This window comes from Penaeus monodon, chromosome 41 (genome assembly GCF_015228065.2).
Source record: "Penaeus monodon isolate SGIC_2016 chromosome 41, NSTDA_Pmon_1, whole genome shotgun sequence".
Classification (NCBI taxonomy): domain Eukaryota; kingdom Metazoa; phylum Arthropoda; class Malacostraca; order Decapoda; family Penaeidae; genus Penaeus; species Penaeus monodon.
Window position 1 is genome coordinate 1,651,831 of NC_051426.1, and position 20,000 is coordinate 1,671,830.

General features: G+C 33.7%; 2 protein-coding genes across 2 annotated transcripts in view; both read right to left on the reverse strand.

The window, feature by feature from the left end:
- LOC119598553 overlaps window positions 1–5,862 on the reverse strand; it is a 24,658-nt gene extending 18,796 nt beyond the window's left edge. The window contains exons 1-4 of the mRNA XM_037948184.1: window positions 5,442–5,862; window positions 1,512–1,672; window positions 586–675; window positions 375–461 (exon numbers count right to left, since the gene is read on the reverse strand). Coding sequence (XP_037804112.1) covers window positions 375–461; window positions 586–675; window positions 1,512–1,672; window positions 5,442–5,594 — 491 coding nt within the window. The 5' untranslated portion in view covers window positions 5,595–5,862. The remainder of the gene's footprint in view (window positions 1–374; window positions 462–585; window positions 676–1,511; window positions 1,673–5,441) is intronic.
- A 3,872-nt stretch (window positions 5,863–9,734) lies between these two features.
- Window positions 9,735–14,417, reverse strand: LOC119598235 (transcription initiation factor IIE subunit beta-like). The gene is made up of 7 exons (XM_037947881.1): window positions 14,334–14,417; window positions 12,813–12,886; window positions 12,335–12,427; window positions 12,005–12,167; window positions 11,216–11,413; window positions 10,767–10,940; window positions 9,735–10,126 (listed from the first exon to the last, which is right to left on the reverse strand). Exons 2-7 carry the CDS (start codon window positions 12,872–12,874, stop codon window positions 9,989–9,991), a joined length of 828 nt encoding a protein of 275 aa, XP_037803809.1. The 5' UTR covers window positions 12,875–12,886; window positions 14,334–14,417; the 3' UTR covers window positions 9,735–9,988.
- Window positions 14,418–20,000: the final 5,583 nt, after the last annotated feature.

Genomic DNA, 20,000 nt, shown 5'->3' on the forward strand with positions numbered 1-20,000 from the left:
AGAGATGAATATTTTTAATGAACATCAATTAATCTTGAGAAATCTTATTTTAATAGGGACACGATTGTCATGCAATCCTTATCTCAGTCTAATCGTACCCCTTCTATCTTCTACTGTGATGGCTGACGGCTTTTATGGGATTTTAGACCATAACGCAGCCCTAAGATCTCATATCATCATATGTGTCTATCAAAGCCTGGACTTCATTGGTACATATATGGCATGCAAATAAGTGCACTGGCTTCCAGAAATGGCCTTCAGCTGACCTGGAGACATAGGTTCATTTCATTTTCATCAATCTCTACTTTTTATCATTAGTAATTGTGTCAAAATCTGAAGTTTTTTTCACTTGGTGATAATTCTTCTGGACTGACCTGCCTGTTTTCCATGTCTTGTTCTGCATCAAGACATTGAAGTTTTCATCGTCGCTGAAATCACTCACTTCCTCTGCACAATCAACCCTGTGAAACAATGAAGAGAAAATGGTGGGTGAAGTGCAATCCACCACTCAAGACTTACAGGAATTTATCAGCACAGTCACAAATTTGATCTACCATTCAGCAACAGGAGACTGACTGCACTTACTCCACACGCACACAGTCAGCCCACGAACGCACGCCCCGGATGATGTCCAGGACTTTGACGTCAGCGGTGTAGCATGACTTCTTATTTACCCTGAGAGAAAGATTTTTATTTTTAAAATGTAAACAAAGCAATAACCTACCAAGGACTCAATGACTTGGCCTGCCTAATAGCACCTATTTATACATTCCTTCAATTTGCCAAAAATAACTACCATTAACCCAATGCTGCTAGGTAATCATACTGGTGAATTTTGTTTACACAAAGGTGGCTCCACAAATGCTCAGCCAATTAGTAGGCCTATGTGACCTTACCTGATTTCCCCTTTCTCTGAGTTCATGGAGGAAAAAATTCTAATGTAATTATCATTGAAGTTGTTAATTATCATTACTATTATAATTATTACCATAATGTTATTGGCAGTACTATCAACAATAAAAAGTAGAGAGAATTGTCTTGAAAATCAAGGAAAAGGGTAAAGGGATGAGATAGGTAAGACTAGCAACTGACTCCTTTGTGGTTAAACACTTGTGAAGCCATCTATTTGCAAAGAAAATCAATAAACAAACATACACAATGGTCTTGGCATGTATTCTTACCATCCCAACACCATGGGTTAATGATATCATTGGTGCTATTATAATTATCTTTTTATCATCATCATCCTCACTAGCATTATAACTATCATCATCATCATCATAATCATCATCATTTTTAGGAAAATGCTCATCATAATTGCTATTGCTATTATTATTTTCATCATCATCATCATTACCATATAACCATTGTTATTATCACTATTATTTTTTTCATCATCATCATTACTGTATTATCATGATCATTATTACCACCACCTTAATAACAACAATAACAGTAATCCTAATACCATGGTAAAATAAAGACTAAAATCAAAACAACAAAATACAGACCTGTATTTGCTTGGATCCAGAAGTCTTTTTTCCTTAACGCAGTCGTATACATACTGGGCACTGAACACGTCACTGCTCACGGAGAAGCTTTTCTCTCCTGTGGGCAACAGGCGTAAAGTGTGTGGCCCTCCCACCTTCGACGTCAACTCTCCTCCGTGATCCTGCCGAGAGAGGAAGTAAATATAATCAGATTCCTTCAGTCTAATGAGCATAATCTGATTCCTGGAAGCCATGTAAAGGGAGTAAATACAATGAAAAAAGGAAGTAAATATAATGAAATTTGTTCATTGTAATGTAATGCCCAAAATACATTGCTGTAAAATTTCACTTCCTGACATTTGCATACCTAACTTCAAATTAAAAGTTACCTAATATTATAAACATACCCATATGTGTCAGTGTTTGGTGATCAGATTTCAGTACTCCAGCAAAAGTCATCAAAAATCCATGATATACACAGTCTAGCAATAAAAAGCTTGGGCTGTTACTTAATTTGACATTAATTTGGTTAAGTTTAGAAATGATGCCTATCAGTGATTTTCAGGAGAACACTATATTTTTCTGATAGCTCTTATCCTGTTTCAAACAAAACCAGTATCAATTTCTGTCGCAAACAAAGCCTAGCCAGGGAAATTGCTGAGGAAAAGTGAAGCAACAAGGTAAATCAATCAATTATTTTGCAAATGCAATTCACATTCAAGGTAATTATGAGGCTTCATCCTTTATACACCCCATCCTACCTCCTACTTGGTCTGCAAAATCATAACCATATATTTTTTGGAAGGGTAGAACCTGGAGAAGTATCTAAACCTCATTCTAATTTGTATAATTTCATATCATATGAGTTTTACATCTTTTCTATTATCTTTAGGGTAATTTTTTACAATATGGATGCACTCACCAGAAACTAAGTCCCCAGCTCCACATCACAAAGTAAATTAAAGTATCTAAGTTGCTGTGACTGGGAATGCCCTTCAGGCACTGGCCGAGGGGAGAGTTAATGGAGGGCTCTACCCAACCCCCCCAGGAAACACTGCCTTCACCTCAGTATGCACGGCAAGATGGAGCTGAAACATGTGAGCAACGAGTGGACTTGGACTAGTAGTGATGCTTTCCGCAATCTTTTTCCTTGATTTTTTTTTTCATTATCTTTTGTGTGAGCAGATTATTTCTTGTGCCAACAGCTGCAACTTTTTGACCTCTATAAGAATATCATCATGGTATGTACATACATGCCAAGCCCACTGCGAGTTTACTTTATTAATTCATTTTACACATAGATGGCTACAATTATATTAAGTCACCAATAAGCCCTTTTCCTTGATTTTTGAAAATATCTTATGTTATCTTATATTAATGTTACTAATGTCTATAACATTATAGTAATTATAATGTCTATTGGCGTCTTCTGTACACATTCTGGATTAAAGTTAATCCGAATCCACAGTACTAGCACAGAAGATGCAAGATACACTGTAAGACACAGGTGTATGAGTCAATGAAATTATCAGTAAATCTGCTGTTTTACATGAAAAAGCAGGTACCTGTGTAAGGCAATTAACATTCACCCACTCCAAGTTTCATATTATACACTAATGTCAATAAGGGAACATTTGCTACAGAGAAGAAGAAAGAAGGGGGGGGGGGGGGAAATTATAATATATATATATATATATATATATATATATATATATATATATATATATATATACATATATATACATATATATACATATATATACATATATATACATATATATATATATATACATATATATATATATACATATATATATAATTAATATACATTATATATATAATATATATATATATATATATACATATATATATACATGTATATATATAATATATAAATAAATATATAATATATTATTAATATATATATAATATATATACTATAAATATCAATATCATATAATAAAACTATATATATATAACAAAATTATATATATATCATATATATTATATATTACATAATATATAATATATATATAATATATATATATTATATATAATATATATATATATAAATATATTATATATATAATATATATCATACGCACATGCGCACACACACACACACACACACACACACACACACACACACACACACACACACACACACACACACACACACACACACACACACACACACACACACACACACTTGTATTATATCATGCCGATATATATCTGCGTCAGTACAAATAAAATTATATAAATGGCTTCAAATAGCCTCTAAATATTATAGACAACTGAAATGAAGGTGTCAAACAAAAATGAGATACTTGATCGCTGGGCATAAGTAGGGTAGTTTTTTTCAGGGTGTTGCTAGTGAGGATCATGATAACAAATGTCTACGTGGTTTTGAAGTCACTATAGTTTAAAGGATCAGAAATTTGTACTTTGAATTTGAAACCTAATTGTGTTGTTAATATAAATCTCTTTTCTTTGATTAATATATTGCATAAATTGGGAATGTTTTTTTCAATCTGGAAATAACATTGCCTTTTCTGTGTCTGCAAACTCTGCAATTCTTTGTGGGATTTTCTTTTCATTTTTCCTTTCAATTTTGAGTTATATGTGCAGTTTTAATATCCAACAACCTATAAAAATATATACAGATGAATTTCTACTTGCATCTTTGACATGACAATGTCAGAATTTGTTTGGTTATTGCTTATTATAAATAATAATGGTAATGCACCTATATCTTTTCTGTGGAATTAATGATGTCATGATATGTCGTTACATGATTAGTGGGATTAAGTAGCTCGTTCTGCGTATGTGCAGGATTAAGATTTGAGCTCGAAAGTAAAATCTGTTCCTGAGGTGAATTAAATTTAATCCTGGATGCTACCAATGCCCATGCACATTAGAGATCTGGCTTAAACTTTAATACTGGATTAACTTTTATAGCATGTACAGAAGACGCCCTATAATAAAATTAACACCATCGATATTCATAGCATTAGTAAAAAATATGTTTCTTCTGCCAATTTAAGGTAAAGTGAAATCAGGTAAGGTCAAAAGGTCTACTAATTGACTCCTTTATGGCTAAGCTCAAGCAGAGCCATCTATGTGCAGCAACATGTCACAAAATTTTTTAAAATGAGCACAGCCTTTTTCCGGCAGCATTGAGTTAACCACCTTTTACAGTACAGACACACACGCCAGGGAGTAAGTCCCTAACTCCAGACCACAATATTTATTCAACAATCTAAGGGGAGGATTGATGGGGGGCTCCGCACCCAATGAACCCCCAGGAAATGTTGCCTTCACCTCGGCACCCCCAGGAAATGTTGCCTTCACCTCGGCACACCTAGCAACATAGAGCTGAAACTTGGGAGCACCGAGTGGTCTCAGATTGTGAGCGGCTCCATCTGCAATCTCTTTCCTTTAATTGTGGCATTACCTTTCATGTTTCAGATTATTTCTTTTACCAATAACTGCAACTCTACAAGAGTATTATCTCCAATATGCCCTAGTTTAGTGCATCCATACCATAAAGTTTAACCCTTTTATTTCCAACAATTTCCTACATTAACAGATGCTGAAAATAGTACCTGCCATCCACACTACCACAAGTTGTGTATTATGGCGTGCAAACCTCAAACGAGACGAAGCATAAATTCTGACTAGATACTTCATAAGTAACACATATGAACAATGACAGCATTTGTTACCAAGAGCGACGCACCCTCCAGAGGCAATGCCCCAAAACCAGACTATCCTGTGTGCCCAAAATTCCAAACCTAACCTTTCCAACCTTCCATTTCTTCCCTGGAGAGGATGGAAAGGACCCTGTCCCTCCCTCTTTATATCACTGCCTGCCAAATCACGGAAAAAGCGACATTGTGAGCTAGCTGTGTTGTAGCCTCGACCTCTGGATAATTTCTCGCCCCTCACCTCAATGATCCTCTGCAGGGCGGCCTTGGAGGGGCAGACGCGGATGGAAAACAGCATCGGCTGAAGCGACTCCATCACGAACAGCTCGGGCTCTTCCCCCTGCTCACTCGCCTCCATCGCCTCCTCCGTGTTTGCACTCGCGGAGGCTGTCATCTTCCTTCTTCTCGCTCGCCTTGTCTGCTGTTACCTCACCGTTATTGCTTGCTATTCATCTCTGGCGAGTCTGTCCTGCTTTATTCCGCCGTTTATTCGAGTTTCAGCGTCTGTGATAACGAGTCGAGGCCGAACCTTGGACGCGACCAAAACATTTTGTTTACATCGCATTTCTGAGGGATACCTTTTTTCTTTGGATTATTGCGGTGTACTTCTTTATCCATTTTTATATTTGGTTTCATCGGTTTATCTTTAAAAATTTGTCTTATTATTATTATTTTGTGATGATTTTTCTTTTTTTTTTAAGTTCGTAAAATGTTCATTACTTATTTTGTTTTTTGTTTTTTATTTATTTATTTGTTTGTTTTTGCTTTAGGTACTATTTCGTTATTCTTCCAATAAATCTTGTCACATATGGAACCCAAAGTGAAACTAATATTTAAAATTTGTCTAGTTAGAAATGCAATTTTGGCGGGAAATCTCACCTAATGAAAATATACAAAGAAGCCAAAGGAAAATAGCAATAATAATAATAATAATAATAACAATAATAATAATAATAATAATAATAATAATAATATAATAATAATAATAATAATAATAATAATAATAATAATAACAATAATGATAATAATAATATAATAATATATAATAATATATGATAATAATAATAACATAATATATAATATAATAATAATAAAATAATGATATAATAATAATAATAATAGAAAATAATAATATCATAATATATATTAATTATATAATAATATAATAATAATAATAAATAATAATAATGTAATAATGATAAATAATAATAAGAATAATATATCTTGATTATAATTATAATAAATAATAATAATAATAATAATAATAATAACAATAATGATAATAATAATGATAACAATAAAATAATAAAAAATTAAGTTGTAATGCATGCTCAAAACACCTTAAGCAAATTTTACATATGACAAAAAATGAAATAAAATATATCAAATGTAATGAAAACGGTGAAGACATTTATTATTAGTGGTAATGATTAATGCCATAATAGCAATTGAAAATGACAACGACGATAATAATAATAATAATGAGAGCAACAACAAAACAACAATGGTGATACTAATGATAATGATAATAACAATGATAATAATAATAATAATAACAATAATGATGATGTTGATGATGATGATGATGATGATCATAATAATAATAATAGTAATAATAATAATAATAATAATAATATAATAATAATAATAATAATAAAATAATAACAATAACAATAATAATAATAATAATAATAATAATAATAATAATAATAATAATTATAATTATAATTATAATTATAATAACAATAACAATAATAATAATAATAATAATAATAATAATAATAATAACAATAATAATAATAATAATAATAATAATAATAATAATAACTATTATCATTATTATTATTATTATTATTATTATTATTATTATTATTACTATTATTATTATTATAATAATAACAATAATAGAATAATGATAATAGTGATAAAAATAATAATAAGGAAAATAATAATATCATGGATATTATAATAGTAATAATAATAATAATTGTAATAATGATAATAATAACTGTAATAATAATAATAATAATAATAATAATAATAATAATAATAATAATAACTGTAATACAAATGATATTGAAAATTATAATTATGATAACAATAATGATATCAGTAATAACAACTATAATTATAACAATAATAATAATAATAATAATAATGATTACAATAATGATAACAATAGTAACAATAATGATAATAATAATAAAATTATGAAGTATTTCTTTCCTACTTTCTCCTGCTCTCATCCTCCTTTCTTCCATCTCCCTTTTCCTTCTCAATCCCATATTAACTCTTCCCTTACCTCTGCCCTCTTTTACTTCCTTCCTCTTTCTTCTTATGCTCTTCCCTCCACCCTTTTTTTCTCTGAGTTCCTTCTCCTTTTCCTCTTTAATTCCTCTCCGTTTCTCCTTCTGCTCATCTCCCTTTTCTCTCTTTAAACCCTCTTCCCTCAATTCTTTCTTCTCTCCCTTCCCTCTTTACAATGATGATAATGATAATAACGATAATGATGATAATAATAATAATAATGATGATAATAATAGATACAGAATAGGATTTTGATGCATGTGTGCGCATGTGTGGTGTAATTCTTTAATGTCTGTCGTTAGTTATCATCCCATTTTACCCAATCCCCCCACCCCACCCCCAATCCCTTGCTCTCTGTTGTCATGAGGGCTTAAGAGACAAAGACTGCCTTGGACTTCAGCCGTCGCCTCAACTAACTTCGCACGGTCTTTTCTTTCCCTTTTCTTTTCTTCTTTACCCCCTTCTTCTGTCCACCTATCCTAATCTTTAACTCATTTTTACCCTTTTTGTACTTCATCATAGTGCTATATGGTCTTCGATGTATAGTACATTTGTTTGTTTTAACCATTAACCACCCCATTTTACATTAATGTGAAGCAACAGCAACTCTGCAATCACATGAATATGATTTCCGGTGTAAAATGCAAGCGTAATGACGGACAGACCAAACAACAAGCTGAATTATAATATAGATTATCAAAATTATTGAATTGATAATGATACTTGAATTTAAATGAGCCACATGATAATGTTGATAGTAATTACAATTATCAAAAATAATATGATAGTAAAAGTAATAATCTCTTGTATGTGGGTTCTCATGAATGATAAACTACTGTGGGACAGAAGTAAATACAAAAATTAAAAATGAAAGAGAGAGAGAGAGAGAGAGAGAGAGAGAGAGAGAGAGAGAGAGAGAGAGAGAGAGAGAGAGAGAGAGAGAGAGAGAGAGAGAGAGAGAAAGAAATCCTCTCTTACTCATCAACTCTTCAAAATTCCTCTTAAAATCTTCTATTTAAACCAAAATAACAAATATGCCGTATCATCATTTCATAAAAAAATGATGTGATGGCAAACAATCCTAATCACACTAACGAGTTACCAAGAACTTTCATTGAGAGACAATCAGGAAACATTCTTAATAACTGTTTATTAAACCACAATCATAACCAAGACCTCAAGGGGCAGACGGAACTTTGCCTGCCTCGGAGGGTTGCCTTGCTATCCTGTATTTCCTGTTTTGGGGTCAATTGATTTTCCATAATGGAGACATACCTTGCAGTTTCACTTCTTGAATACTAATATTTCAACTGTAAAATACTATTTCTTTTTAAATAAAAATATAACAACATAAAAAAAAACATTAATATTAATGGATTAAAAAAAACACTGCTTAAACTTGTCCTTTATTTGAAATACATGTCATAAAATACATGTTCTTTCATTAAACATAATAAGCCTGCTTGGCTAACATATTAAGGCAATGTTAATATAACAATCTGCCCCTCCCTCAAAAAAAAAAAATAATAAAATAAATAAATAAATAAAATATATAAATAATTTTTAAAAAATTAAGAAAAAAAGAAAGAATAATATTAAATAAAAAGATATACAAAGGAAATATTAAACAATTCTAATTTTTCTTTTATCCAGCAAACAAGCACATCAACTCATGGAGTATATTAGCTCTGTAGCAATATAAAATTTCTCTAAGTTTAAGTTCCATATGCTTCACCTTCATCCTATGTGAAGCAAAGAAGAAGAAGAAGAAGAAGAAGAAGAAGAAGAAGAAGAAGAAGAAGAAGAAGGAGAAAGAGAAGGAGAAGGAGAAGGAGAAGGAAAAGGAGAAGGAGAAGGAGAAGAAGAAGAAGAAGAAGAAGAAGAAGAAGAAGAAGAAGAAGGAGGAGGAGAAGAAGGAGGAGAAGGAGAAGAAAGAGAAGAAGAAGAAAAAAAAAAAAAAAAAAGAAGACAAAGAAAGAAAGAAAGAAAAATAGAGAGAAAGATAAAAACAGGTATCAAACGTATAAAATCACTGAAACCATAAACCTTTATAATCCTTTGTGATCTTCCAAACAAAATGCTTGAACATAAGAAAATTCTTCGTAGGTTGGTCCAAAAAGAAAATATTAAGTTAGTGATTATAATAAAAAATTACAATGATTATAAAAATTATCAAAATCACAATGACATTAGAGAAGACTATGATCTTCACATGCATACAAAAAACATATATATATATATAAAAGAAAGAAAGAAAAAAAAAATACAAGAAAGGAATTACACTTGTAACCTATATATTCACAAGAACAACTAAAACAATAATAATATTAATAATAATAATAAAAACAAACAAACAAACAAACAAAATAATAATAATAACAAAATCTGAACAATATAACTACAAACGACATCCTCTCGCAAAAAAGTATTCGCATAAAACGACCTCAGCCTCTCCAGAACAGCCTAAAATCCCCATGTTTATTACACATCATCGTATATTTGAAGGACCCCCTGCATGTGCTCGTTGTCTGAGATCTTGGTGGCTCTCTGTCGGCTCTTTTTGACCTTTCTCCGGATGGGCTTGACCTTCGGCCCTGTATCCTGCATGGACTTGATGCCCTGAGGAAGAAAGCATGAATGACAGATATGTGGAATTTCAAAAATATATAATAATAATTGATGATAGTACTGAGAGTAATGGCAGTAATAATAATAAAAAAAATTACAATAAATATGAAACAGGAATACTTCTTTCCATTTCTCCTGCATTTAAATTTGGTGTTTATTAGGGTTTCCTAATTTTGCTCCTATCTACACCTATAAGCTAGAAGTATGTACCTTCCTCCCTTCTTCCCGTCCGCACCACGACACACTCACTCTCACTCTCTTCCTCTCTCCTTCATACTCTCACATGTTTACACATCACATACTAACTACCTAACTAAGTATTAACACCAGTCTACTGATGTCTTCTCTCTATCTTTCTGCACGGCCATGAACTCCTTTACATATAAATCTGTTTATTTGCACACCTGTATACATGTCCAGTTATATCCAAATATTGGTAAAATGCCCTAAGAGCAATATTATCAACAACAAAAAATAGTTTCCTACACTCCACCTCTTTAGTCATCCTAAAACCCAAACATAAACAATAAAAATAACAAACAGGAGTAAAACTTTGCTTGTTCAGATTCTCCTTGACATAAATAATGATCAGCAATGGTGGTGGCAGTAGTCTACCATTTACAACACGAACCTGTTTGTTAAGATACTCCTCAATGTTGTCATCCTGCAAGCCATCAACTGATGTGTTCCTCCATAGTTGCTGGAATTCCTTCTCCACAGGGAAGTTAATGCCCTTGTCATGGTAGAAGATGATCTGTTTCTTGTCTGTTTGGCGTGTGATTCGCAGGATCTCAGAGTCCAGCATCTGATGATGATGATGATGATGGTAAAAAGAGTGGAGAGTATGGGAGAGAAATAGGTGGTTTGGAGGGGGAATGAGGGACAGTATGGGATTTGGGGAAAGGTAGGGTAGAAAATTGGCATTTGTACTAGTTTCTCAGAATTTTAAAAAATAAGCCAATTTCCAATTCACAAATGAGAATCTGTTTTATACTGAAAGGCAAACTCTATTTTCCATCCAGATTAATGTGTACTTCAGCCTTTTCCCATAAGCTAAGGGCTCTCACCCGCAAGCCTCACCTTCATGGTCTTGTCGCAGTGTGGCAGGGATTCCTGGATGTCATCTAGCAACACACCCCCATGTCCCTTCATGTCATGTTGCCGTAGCAGTTTCAGCATGCTCTTCCGGTCCCTCACTGGCAGCGGCGGCTTGAAGAGATACTTGCCATCGATCTCTTGGATCTTGGGGTTGTTGGGCAGGGCTTCGGTGATGAGCCACTGGGGTTGGGGGAGATTGGTGAGGGAGGCTTTGCGAGTATGGACAGTGGGTGCAATTTCAAAGATTTTTTAAAGATTTTCCTAAATGATTATTTTATGGGATTATCATTAGTAAATTAATTTTGCGGATGTTAAAAAAGAAATCTAGTTGTAACTGATTTATGGATGAGATTATAGGAAAACAAGATATACATGATTATAATTCATAATTTATCTAAACTTAGGACACGAAACTTAGATTACATTAAGCAAAATCATATCTAAATATGATTACTAAATCAAAATCCTATCCATTACATCAAGCAAAAGTTGGAAAAATATATTCTTCAATGTCCTCACTCAAACATTTAAACAAAAACAAGACCAACATTAAAAGTAAAGAAAATAATCAAAATGAGAAGAATGATCAAGATGATGATGATGTCATTGATAATTATAATATTAATCACAATAATAACAATAACAAGGATCCCTACCACAGCAACAGATAAAAAGCTCTTGTAAATACAAATACATATGATGGTAACAATACAGAAAATAACCTTGAAAATAAACAGATAACATTGCAACCACAAACTGGCACATTCCTACCTGTTTGACCTTAGGCCCAGCATTTAACTGGTTGGTCTCATCAAGAATCTCATCGAGGCTTAGCGGATGAGACTCCCCATCTTGATGACGCGTTTTCATGTGGCGCACAATCCTCGTCAAGACACCAAACTTGTACTGACTCCCACCTGACATAGATTTGTATCTGCCAAAGGGAGGGAAACAGTTTCCATACTGAAAATGATATATGGCAAGAGATTTTGAGTTTTGATTTGATTTATTTGAAACGAGCATGGATCTAGAAATCACTCTGCACAAATATCATCACAACACAGAAAGTACGTATGCGGAAGAAGAAGAAAAAATTCTTACGAGCTCGCATCGCTGGAGGGCACCGTTTTGGTCACCTTCTTCTTGGGCGGCTCTGGTATAGGGATATCATTTTTGCGCTTCTTGACTTCCACTCTGGAGCAGAAAAAGATTATCAATGTTATTCCTAGGTATATTGAGTATCAAGTTTTGCAAACTGGTTATGCAGATGCAATATAGAGCTCAAATTACATGAAAAAACTACAACTACTACTACTACAAACAGAAATGATAATAAAAATGCAAAAATAATTTAAATCAACTAAGAAGACTATTGAGGAAATAATGAGTCAGATAAATTTTTCCTTCAACTATCTATTAATTTATTTTCAAGTAGTTATGCAGATATAACATACAAACAACAGCTGTCACATATAATAAAACAAAAATATAAAGTACGAAACATTGGTCTATCACACCGAAATCCGTACTAACACCCATTTGATACCGAATCTTTCCTGAAGAAAGCAGTGATACTTACGAGGGCGTGGCCATGGCCCGCTTCAGGAAGGCATCTCGGTCTCTCATCAACGACCTGTCCATCTTGAATTATGTCTGGAAGAGATAGATATGTGAAAATAAAGTCCAACATGTTGCCGCTGATTTTTGTGTTTGAGGGAAATAATGAGGAATACGTGCTGCACCTACTACTGTATGTTAAGTTCTTTTGATAAGGCTATTTGAAAAATGTTTTTAAAATGTGTGTGTGTGTGTGTGTGTGTGTGTGTGTGTGTGTGTGTGTGTGTGTGTGTGTGTGTGTGTGTGTGTGTGTGTGTGTGTGTGTGTGTGTATGTGCATGTGCGCACACACATGTGTGTGTCTGGATGTTTCTGTGTGTGTATTTGTGTGCATGTGGTAGTATGTATGAGTGCATGTACCTATACATCAATGTAAACTAAGGTAGACATAACTATCAAGAGTAGGACTGCATGAAGATATAGTGTAAACTCCTATACCTTGCTAAAAATTAATTAGTATATGGTTAAGGTTAATTTATCACAGAGGCCATGGAATTAATAGACTCTGTCAGGTAATGTTTACTTGCTGACTACTTTTTATATAAAGAGTATTTCATATGTTCTTTATTGTCATTACTTTAGTTTCTCTTTATCTTTGTAAAGTCTTATTCTGGACATTTACCATGACATTGATTTTATTTGTTTTACTATATAGATTTATACTTTATATTTATATTTATGTTACATTGCATTGTGTCATTCCACATTATATCACCTCCATTATATCATATAACATCTATATTTGTCTACCTACTTATTTATAAATAGATGCGTCCATAATGGTGAACAATCAGTTACTATGTCAACTTTAAAAAACAAAGCATTTGTTATGATAGAATGTTCCTAACATAAATGACTTCTTTAAACTAATAACATTTGTTTTCAATATGTTTAACACTAAAAGTTAAAAAGAACAAGTCAATGTTGACATGGTATACCCAAGTAACTAATGCCCTCAGTTATGGGAATAATGTGATGTGCAAAGTCTGGGGTGTAAAAGTTTCAGCGGCATGTATTGTCCATTTCAATTAATTTTAGTCCGCACTGATAATCTACTCTACAGCACCATTATTGGCCCTAAAAGCTGGGCAGGGAATGAAGTATACCTGGAAAAAATTGGGGGTTAAATAGAGAAAAAACAAAACAAAAAAAAAGACAAATTCTATAACAATATGTACCTATTCACCAGGCAAATTCTATCAGAATAGAAAAATTCACGATACCAAATATATACACTTCAAGGAACGATATCTATTTCAACATAAATCTATAAAGGGAAACAAAAACTCTAATCACCTACATTACTTTCTTTTTTATCTCAAAACAAGTCACAACTTTCGTTAAAATCTTGACCCGAAGTCGCCTACTGAAGAAATTTAAACGATTCTCTCTCTTCCGCTCAATAAAACAAACAACCAAAGGAACAACAGGAAATTATGATCCTTCTCACAAAAATTCAATAAAAAATGTAGGCTTTCTCTCACCTTAGCAACGGAAAAAAGAAAATTCGGTTCCTCACACCCGACCCGCAAGACCAAGACACAATCATATAAACATGAGGGATCTCGTGTGTATTATTTTTTTTTTTCTTTATGCCTTTGAAAAATAATAAAATTAACAATCTGTGCTTTCATTTCCTGTTTGTTTATATTGTGTATCATTTGGGTATACATTGAGTTTTTTGTGACCAGAGTGAACCAAATATATATATATATATTTTTTTTGGGGGGGAATCCAGAATTTGCTTTCTATTTATTTAGAGTATACATATATATACATATTATGTATTTTCTTATCATATATAGAGTTTTCAATAACTAAATCCGTGGCACATCATGAGACAAATCATCAAAAAAAATCTTAATTACTACATTAAACATCAACTCATCACACATTTTACAGTTTACAAAAAAATTTAAAGTAAAATTGAATCTCAAAAACTGATAATATATCAGTAAGGCACCAAAGATTTTTTTTTTTTTTTTCCTGTTTTTTCCTTCTTGTTTCTAGAAGATGCCGATAATTAGGAATGATGAATCAGCAATACATTTTGCACCGCATTTAACATTAAATAATGATTGAACTGTTGCACACTTTTGATTAATGGCAATATATGGGAAAATTGATCCCTGACCATCACTATTCTTTTTCATGCTTTTCGCCTAATTAGTGTTTTGATAAATGCTGTCTACTGTATATGGGAGGATCATGAAGGACAAACGAGATCAAGCTCAGTAATGTAAATGAACATATCTGTAAGACAGATTGAAGGTAGAATTGCAGGGAAGGGTAGAAACTTGCAAAATAATAATGATAATAGCAAGTTGCATGTTCTCCACGCCTTTGTCTTTATTAGAATTTAGTTTCTTCTTCTTCTTTTCTTCTTTTTTTCTTTCTTTCAACTGAACATGCAAATACGGGCGGCTTCAGAGGGCAATTGCACCCGCCCGCCTACCAGAGGGACCTTCAGGCAAAGGACATCCTTTATTCAAAAAATGTAATATTTGTGAAACTGTTTTATTATTGAACATAATCAGCAAAGTGTGTGTGGAGAACCGGAAAACGGGAAGGCACGGAGCCACAGCCATTTCAAGCCCCCCCCCCCCTTTTGAAGAACTTGATAATTTGGTAGCAGAATACTGAGAGGGAGAAAAAGTGTGGGTGGATGGGTGTGGGTGTTATCTTTTCCCTTAAATTGTAAATAAAAACAACGAACAGATGGACAGAAAAACACGTGAATATGCCGAGGGCCTTTAGCCAAACTCCTTCGGGGCGAGACAGCGAAAAGACAAAAAAAAGGGGCATTCGTGTTCTTTCCTGTTTTTTCCTTCGCTGTTTTGTCCACTCCGTTTCACCAAGTCTCTTTATCATTCTCATCAGCCAATACTCAATACTTATGCTTACGCATGGCTAGTATTAAAACACACACACACTCAAACACACATACACACACACACACACACACACACACACACACACACACACACACACACACACACACACACACATATATATATATATATATATATATATATATATATATATATACATATATATATATATATATTGGATAGTATTTTTGAAAAAAAAACTCTTATACAATGTTTTCCACAGAGGGACAACCGGCGAATCGGCGTGCTCAAGAGCCTACGGCAAGATAAGAGAAATTTTCCTTTGTTGAGACTAAGTAGAGTGAGCCTGTGGACAAGCTTTCTGTAGGGGAGATAGGCCTGCATACCTAACCCTCCCATCGTAACTGAAGAAGCACCTGCTGGTCCACTTCCCTGTCCTTCTCCCTAACATGTGGTATTGCATACAGATCGGTATTAGGTTAAGGGTTGAAAAAATTGAGCAAAATTCTTCGTTACAAAATCTGCCTGTTGTTTGAGGACCCCGCGGTAGCCATGTGCAGAGGGTCGGAGGGTCGGCTATTGTTATTCTTTATGATTTATTGTATTAATAACTAATACTGAACGGTTCACCTGTGATTTCTAAGGGTCATTGAAGAAACCCAATACAGTTATGCAAGGGAGAAGGCGTCACAGACTCTCTTTGAAAGCATTGGGATCCCGACCCATTTTCCTTTACAGGTACCCTTCCCTCTATAAGACCCTGGCTACATCCATGGATATCTATTAAAGATATTCGTGACACGCATCAGTAAGGTTCTTACACATATTTGTAATTTTCCTTGGTAACAGTCTTGGTTTCATGGTTACAATAAGCGAAGTTGTCCTGTAACCAGCTGATAAACCTTAATATTTCCGTTTTGCGTCTGTTTTCACAACCTTGCACACAGTTCTAAAGAGCATTTTCTGTAACAAAATTGGATATCGTAATAAGCATAGCATTTCATCAGATTTTCAGCTTGGTTTTGCAACTCACGGTGCAACAAGATCAGCACTGCAGTGCTTTTAAGAAACGATCATGATTGGCTGAGTCATGTTCGCTATGTAAGAGGTAAAGGAACCAAAATATACAACCGGTAACCATTATAACTGAGATTTATTGATATATTATGCTTTATTATACGCGAATATAACAGTCAGACAAAAGAGAGTATAAACAAAAGTAACAAGGATGACAATAATTTCTTCTTTACTCAGTTAAAATTGTTCAACAACTATCGACATTTAGCTCAGCGTATTACACACACACACACACACACACACACACACACACACACACACACACACACACACACACACACACACACACACACACACACACACACACACACACACACACACACACACACACAATGCTCTAGGTCCAAAGTGCTATTAATGCTATTACCTCCAACAACATTTTCCTTTAAAAATCTACTAGAAGCAGCTTCAAATTCAGAAAGTCGCATCAAGGTCTCGCAACGAAACTCGAATTAACTGGTGTTATACATGACGTCACAAGAGGCGCTAATGTGGTCAGTCATAGGTATAGTATATGCAAGACACTTTTTTTTTAGAATTAATAGTTCAATTTTTATTGTTATAGAATCAGTGTAAAGAGAAATGAATAAAAGCAGTGATGATTATTCAACGATGATAGTGCTAATGATGATAATAATAATAATGAAAACAGTAATCCTAATGATAATAGTAATAATAATGATAAAGATAGTAATGATAATGGTGATAATACTAACATAAATAATAACAGTAATAATAACAACATAAATGATAACAGTAACAATAATAATGATAGTGATGATTATAGCAAAAATAACAACAGAAATAATAACTAATGATAATGATAACAACATAAAAAACAATAATGATACTGCTAATAATAATGACAATATTTATGTTATTACTATTACTAATCATGACCATCAACAGCAATTACTATTATCATTAGTATTATTATCATTATATATCAATATCATCATCATTATTAATATGAGGTATTCTCTCTGGAAGGAGAAAGGGGATTGTTGGGATTGTAGTAACTACCGTGGCATTACACTGCTCATCACACCAGGCAAGGTTCTTGCCCACATTCTTCTGAAACGGATCCGCAACCACTTACTGAGTCACCAGAGACCGGAGCAGTCTGGATTTACTCCTGGCAAGTCCACCGAATACTAGCGCTTCGAGTAATTGTGGAACGCCGTCGTGAGCTTGGTCACAGACCTTGATTTTGCCGACGATGTTGCTATCTTATCTGAGTCCTTGGAGTCAATGGCGGCGGCTCTTGATGCATTTAGCAATGAGGGGAAGCCCTTAGGCCTAGAGGTCTCCAGGACCAAGACCAAGATTCAGGACTTTGGGGGTCTGTTAGGGGAACCCGTTCAGTCGATCCATGCTTGCGACAAGGACGTTGAAGTTACAGAGAGGATTACATACCTTGGTAGCGTAGTCCATATCTCTGGGCTGCCAGACCAAGAAGTCAATAGACGGATTGGTCTGGCAACAGGAGCCATGAACTCGATTAACAAGAGCATTTGGAGATGTCGGTACCTATGCAGAAGGACCAAGCTGCGTGTTTTCAAGGCCTTGATACTGCCAGTTTTGCTCTATGGAAGCGAAACCTGGACGCTATCCAGTGTCTTGGAGTCTCGTCTTGATAATGTAACAAGTCACTTCGCCGGATCATGGGGTACAGTTGGCAGGACCACGTGTCCAACCGGCGGTTACACCGTGCGATTGGCATGGGACCTGTTACTTGCATAATCCGGGATCGCCAACTCAGGCTCTATGGGCACCTAGCTCGTTTCCCTGTGGACGACCCTGCCCATCAGGTTGTCTCTCTACGAGACAACCCTGGGTGGAGGAGGCCTGTGGGACGACCCAGGAGATCATGGCTTGGGCAGATCGACGAGACCTGTCGCGGGGAATTAGAGACGGGCCGTGGGCCTGCCTGGAGACTCGCCTCAAGGGATCCTCGTGGCTGGAAGCGAAGGGTGGATGCGGCATGCGCCCCCGTCGGCGTTAGCCCCTTGATGATGATGATGATGAATAATGATAAAATTATAACGATAATAATCCAAACAGTAACGATAATAAAGCTGTTTCATGCAACAACAATCAACAAGAATCAATATCAGACATTTGACAAAGTGGGTCTGTTCTTTCCTTGAACCAGTATTTCGTCAGCAATTGCATGTTGCTTTTCCAATTGCACAGACAGTAGGTATAAAAGATAAATTAGTGGGCACTGATATGTAACGGAGGTTATACTGTGACAAAGAGTAATGATAATAATGATAATGATAATGATGATAATAAAAATAGCAATACTACTACTACTACTGTTACTACTAGTAGTAGGTCATCACTGGCATAACCTCCTGAAAAGTACCAAACGAGAAAACCTCAGAAAAGGTCACCAAACTGAGCTATCCAACTATCAATCCAGGTCAAAAGATTTGCATTTCTCAATGAGAATAATAACGATGATATTAATGACAATAATAATGATAACAATGAAAATCAATATTAATGATAATAGTAATGATTATGAAAATAGTAATGATAATAATAATGAAAATAATAAAGATAATAATAATGATAATGCAAATGATAATGATAGTAATAAGGATAATAATAATTATGATGGTAATGCTAATGATAACAATATTAATAATATCAATAATGATGAGAGTGACAGTAATAATAATGGTAACAACAACAACAATAATAATAACATTGATTATAATGATAATAGTAATCATAATAATGATAATAACTGTAATGCTAATAATAATGATAATAATAATGATAATCATAACAAGAACAACAAAATTGATATCATTAATATCAATAATACTGATATTGGAAATAATGATAATGGTAATGATAATAAGGACAAATAATAATAATAGTAATGATGATAACAAAAAAAAAAGACCAAGTGATAATGATAAAAGATATAATAATGGGATTAATAATGATAATGATGATAACTATGATGCCAACCACAATAAAAATAATAACAGTAATATCAACACCAAAATGATAATAGTAATAGTAATAATGAAGATAATAATAATGATAATAAAGATGATGATAATGTTATTATTCTAATGATAATGATAATATTATTATTTCTAATAATAGTGATGATAATAATAAGAGCGATGATAATAATAATAATAATGATAGTAATAATAAAATAACGTCTCAGTTATTTTATGTTCGTTATCTTTTGTT

Bases quoted from the DNA above. Each gene is read 5' to 3' on its own strand.
- LOC119598235 (XM_037947881.1), bottom strand. From the start codon at position 12,874: ATGGACAGGTCGTTGATGAGAGACCGAGATGCCTTCCTGAAGCGGGCC. The intron at 12,428-12,812 runs GTAAGTATCACT...TTTCTGCTCCAG, and splicing joins CGGGCCATGGCCACGCCCTC to AGTGGAAGTCAAGAAGCGCA. The intron at 12,168-12,334 runs GTAAGAATTTTT...TCCCTTTGGCAG, and splicing joins CCCTCCAGCGATGCGAGCTC to ATACAAATCTATGTCAGGTG.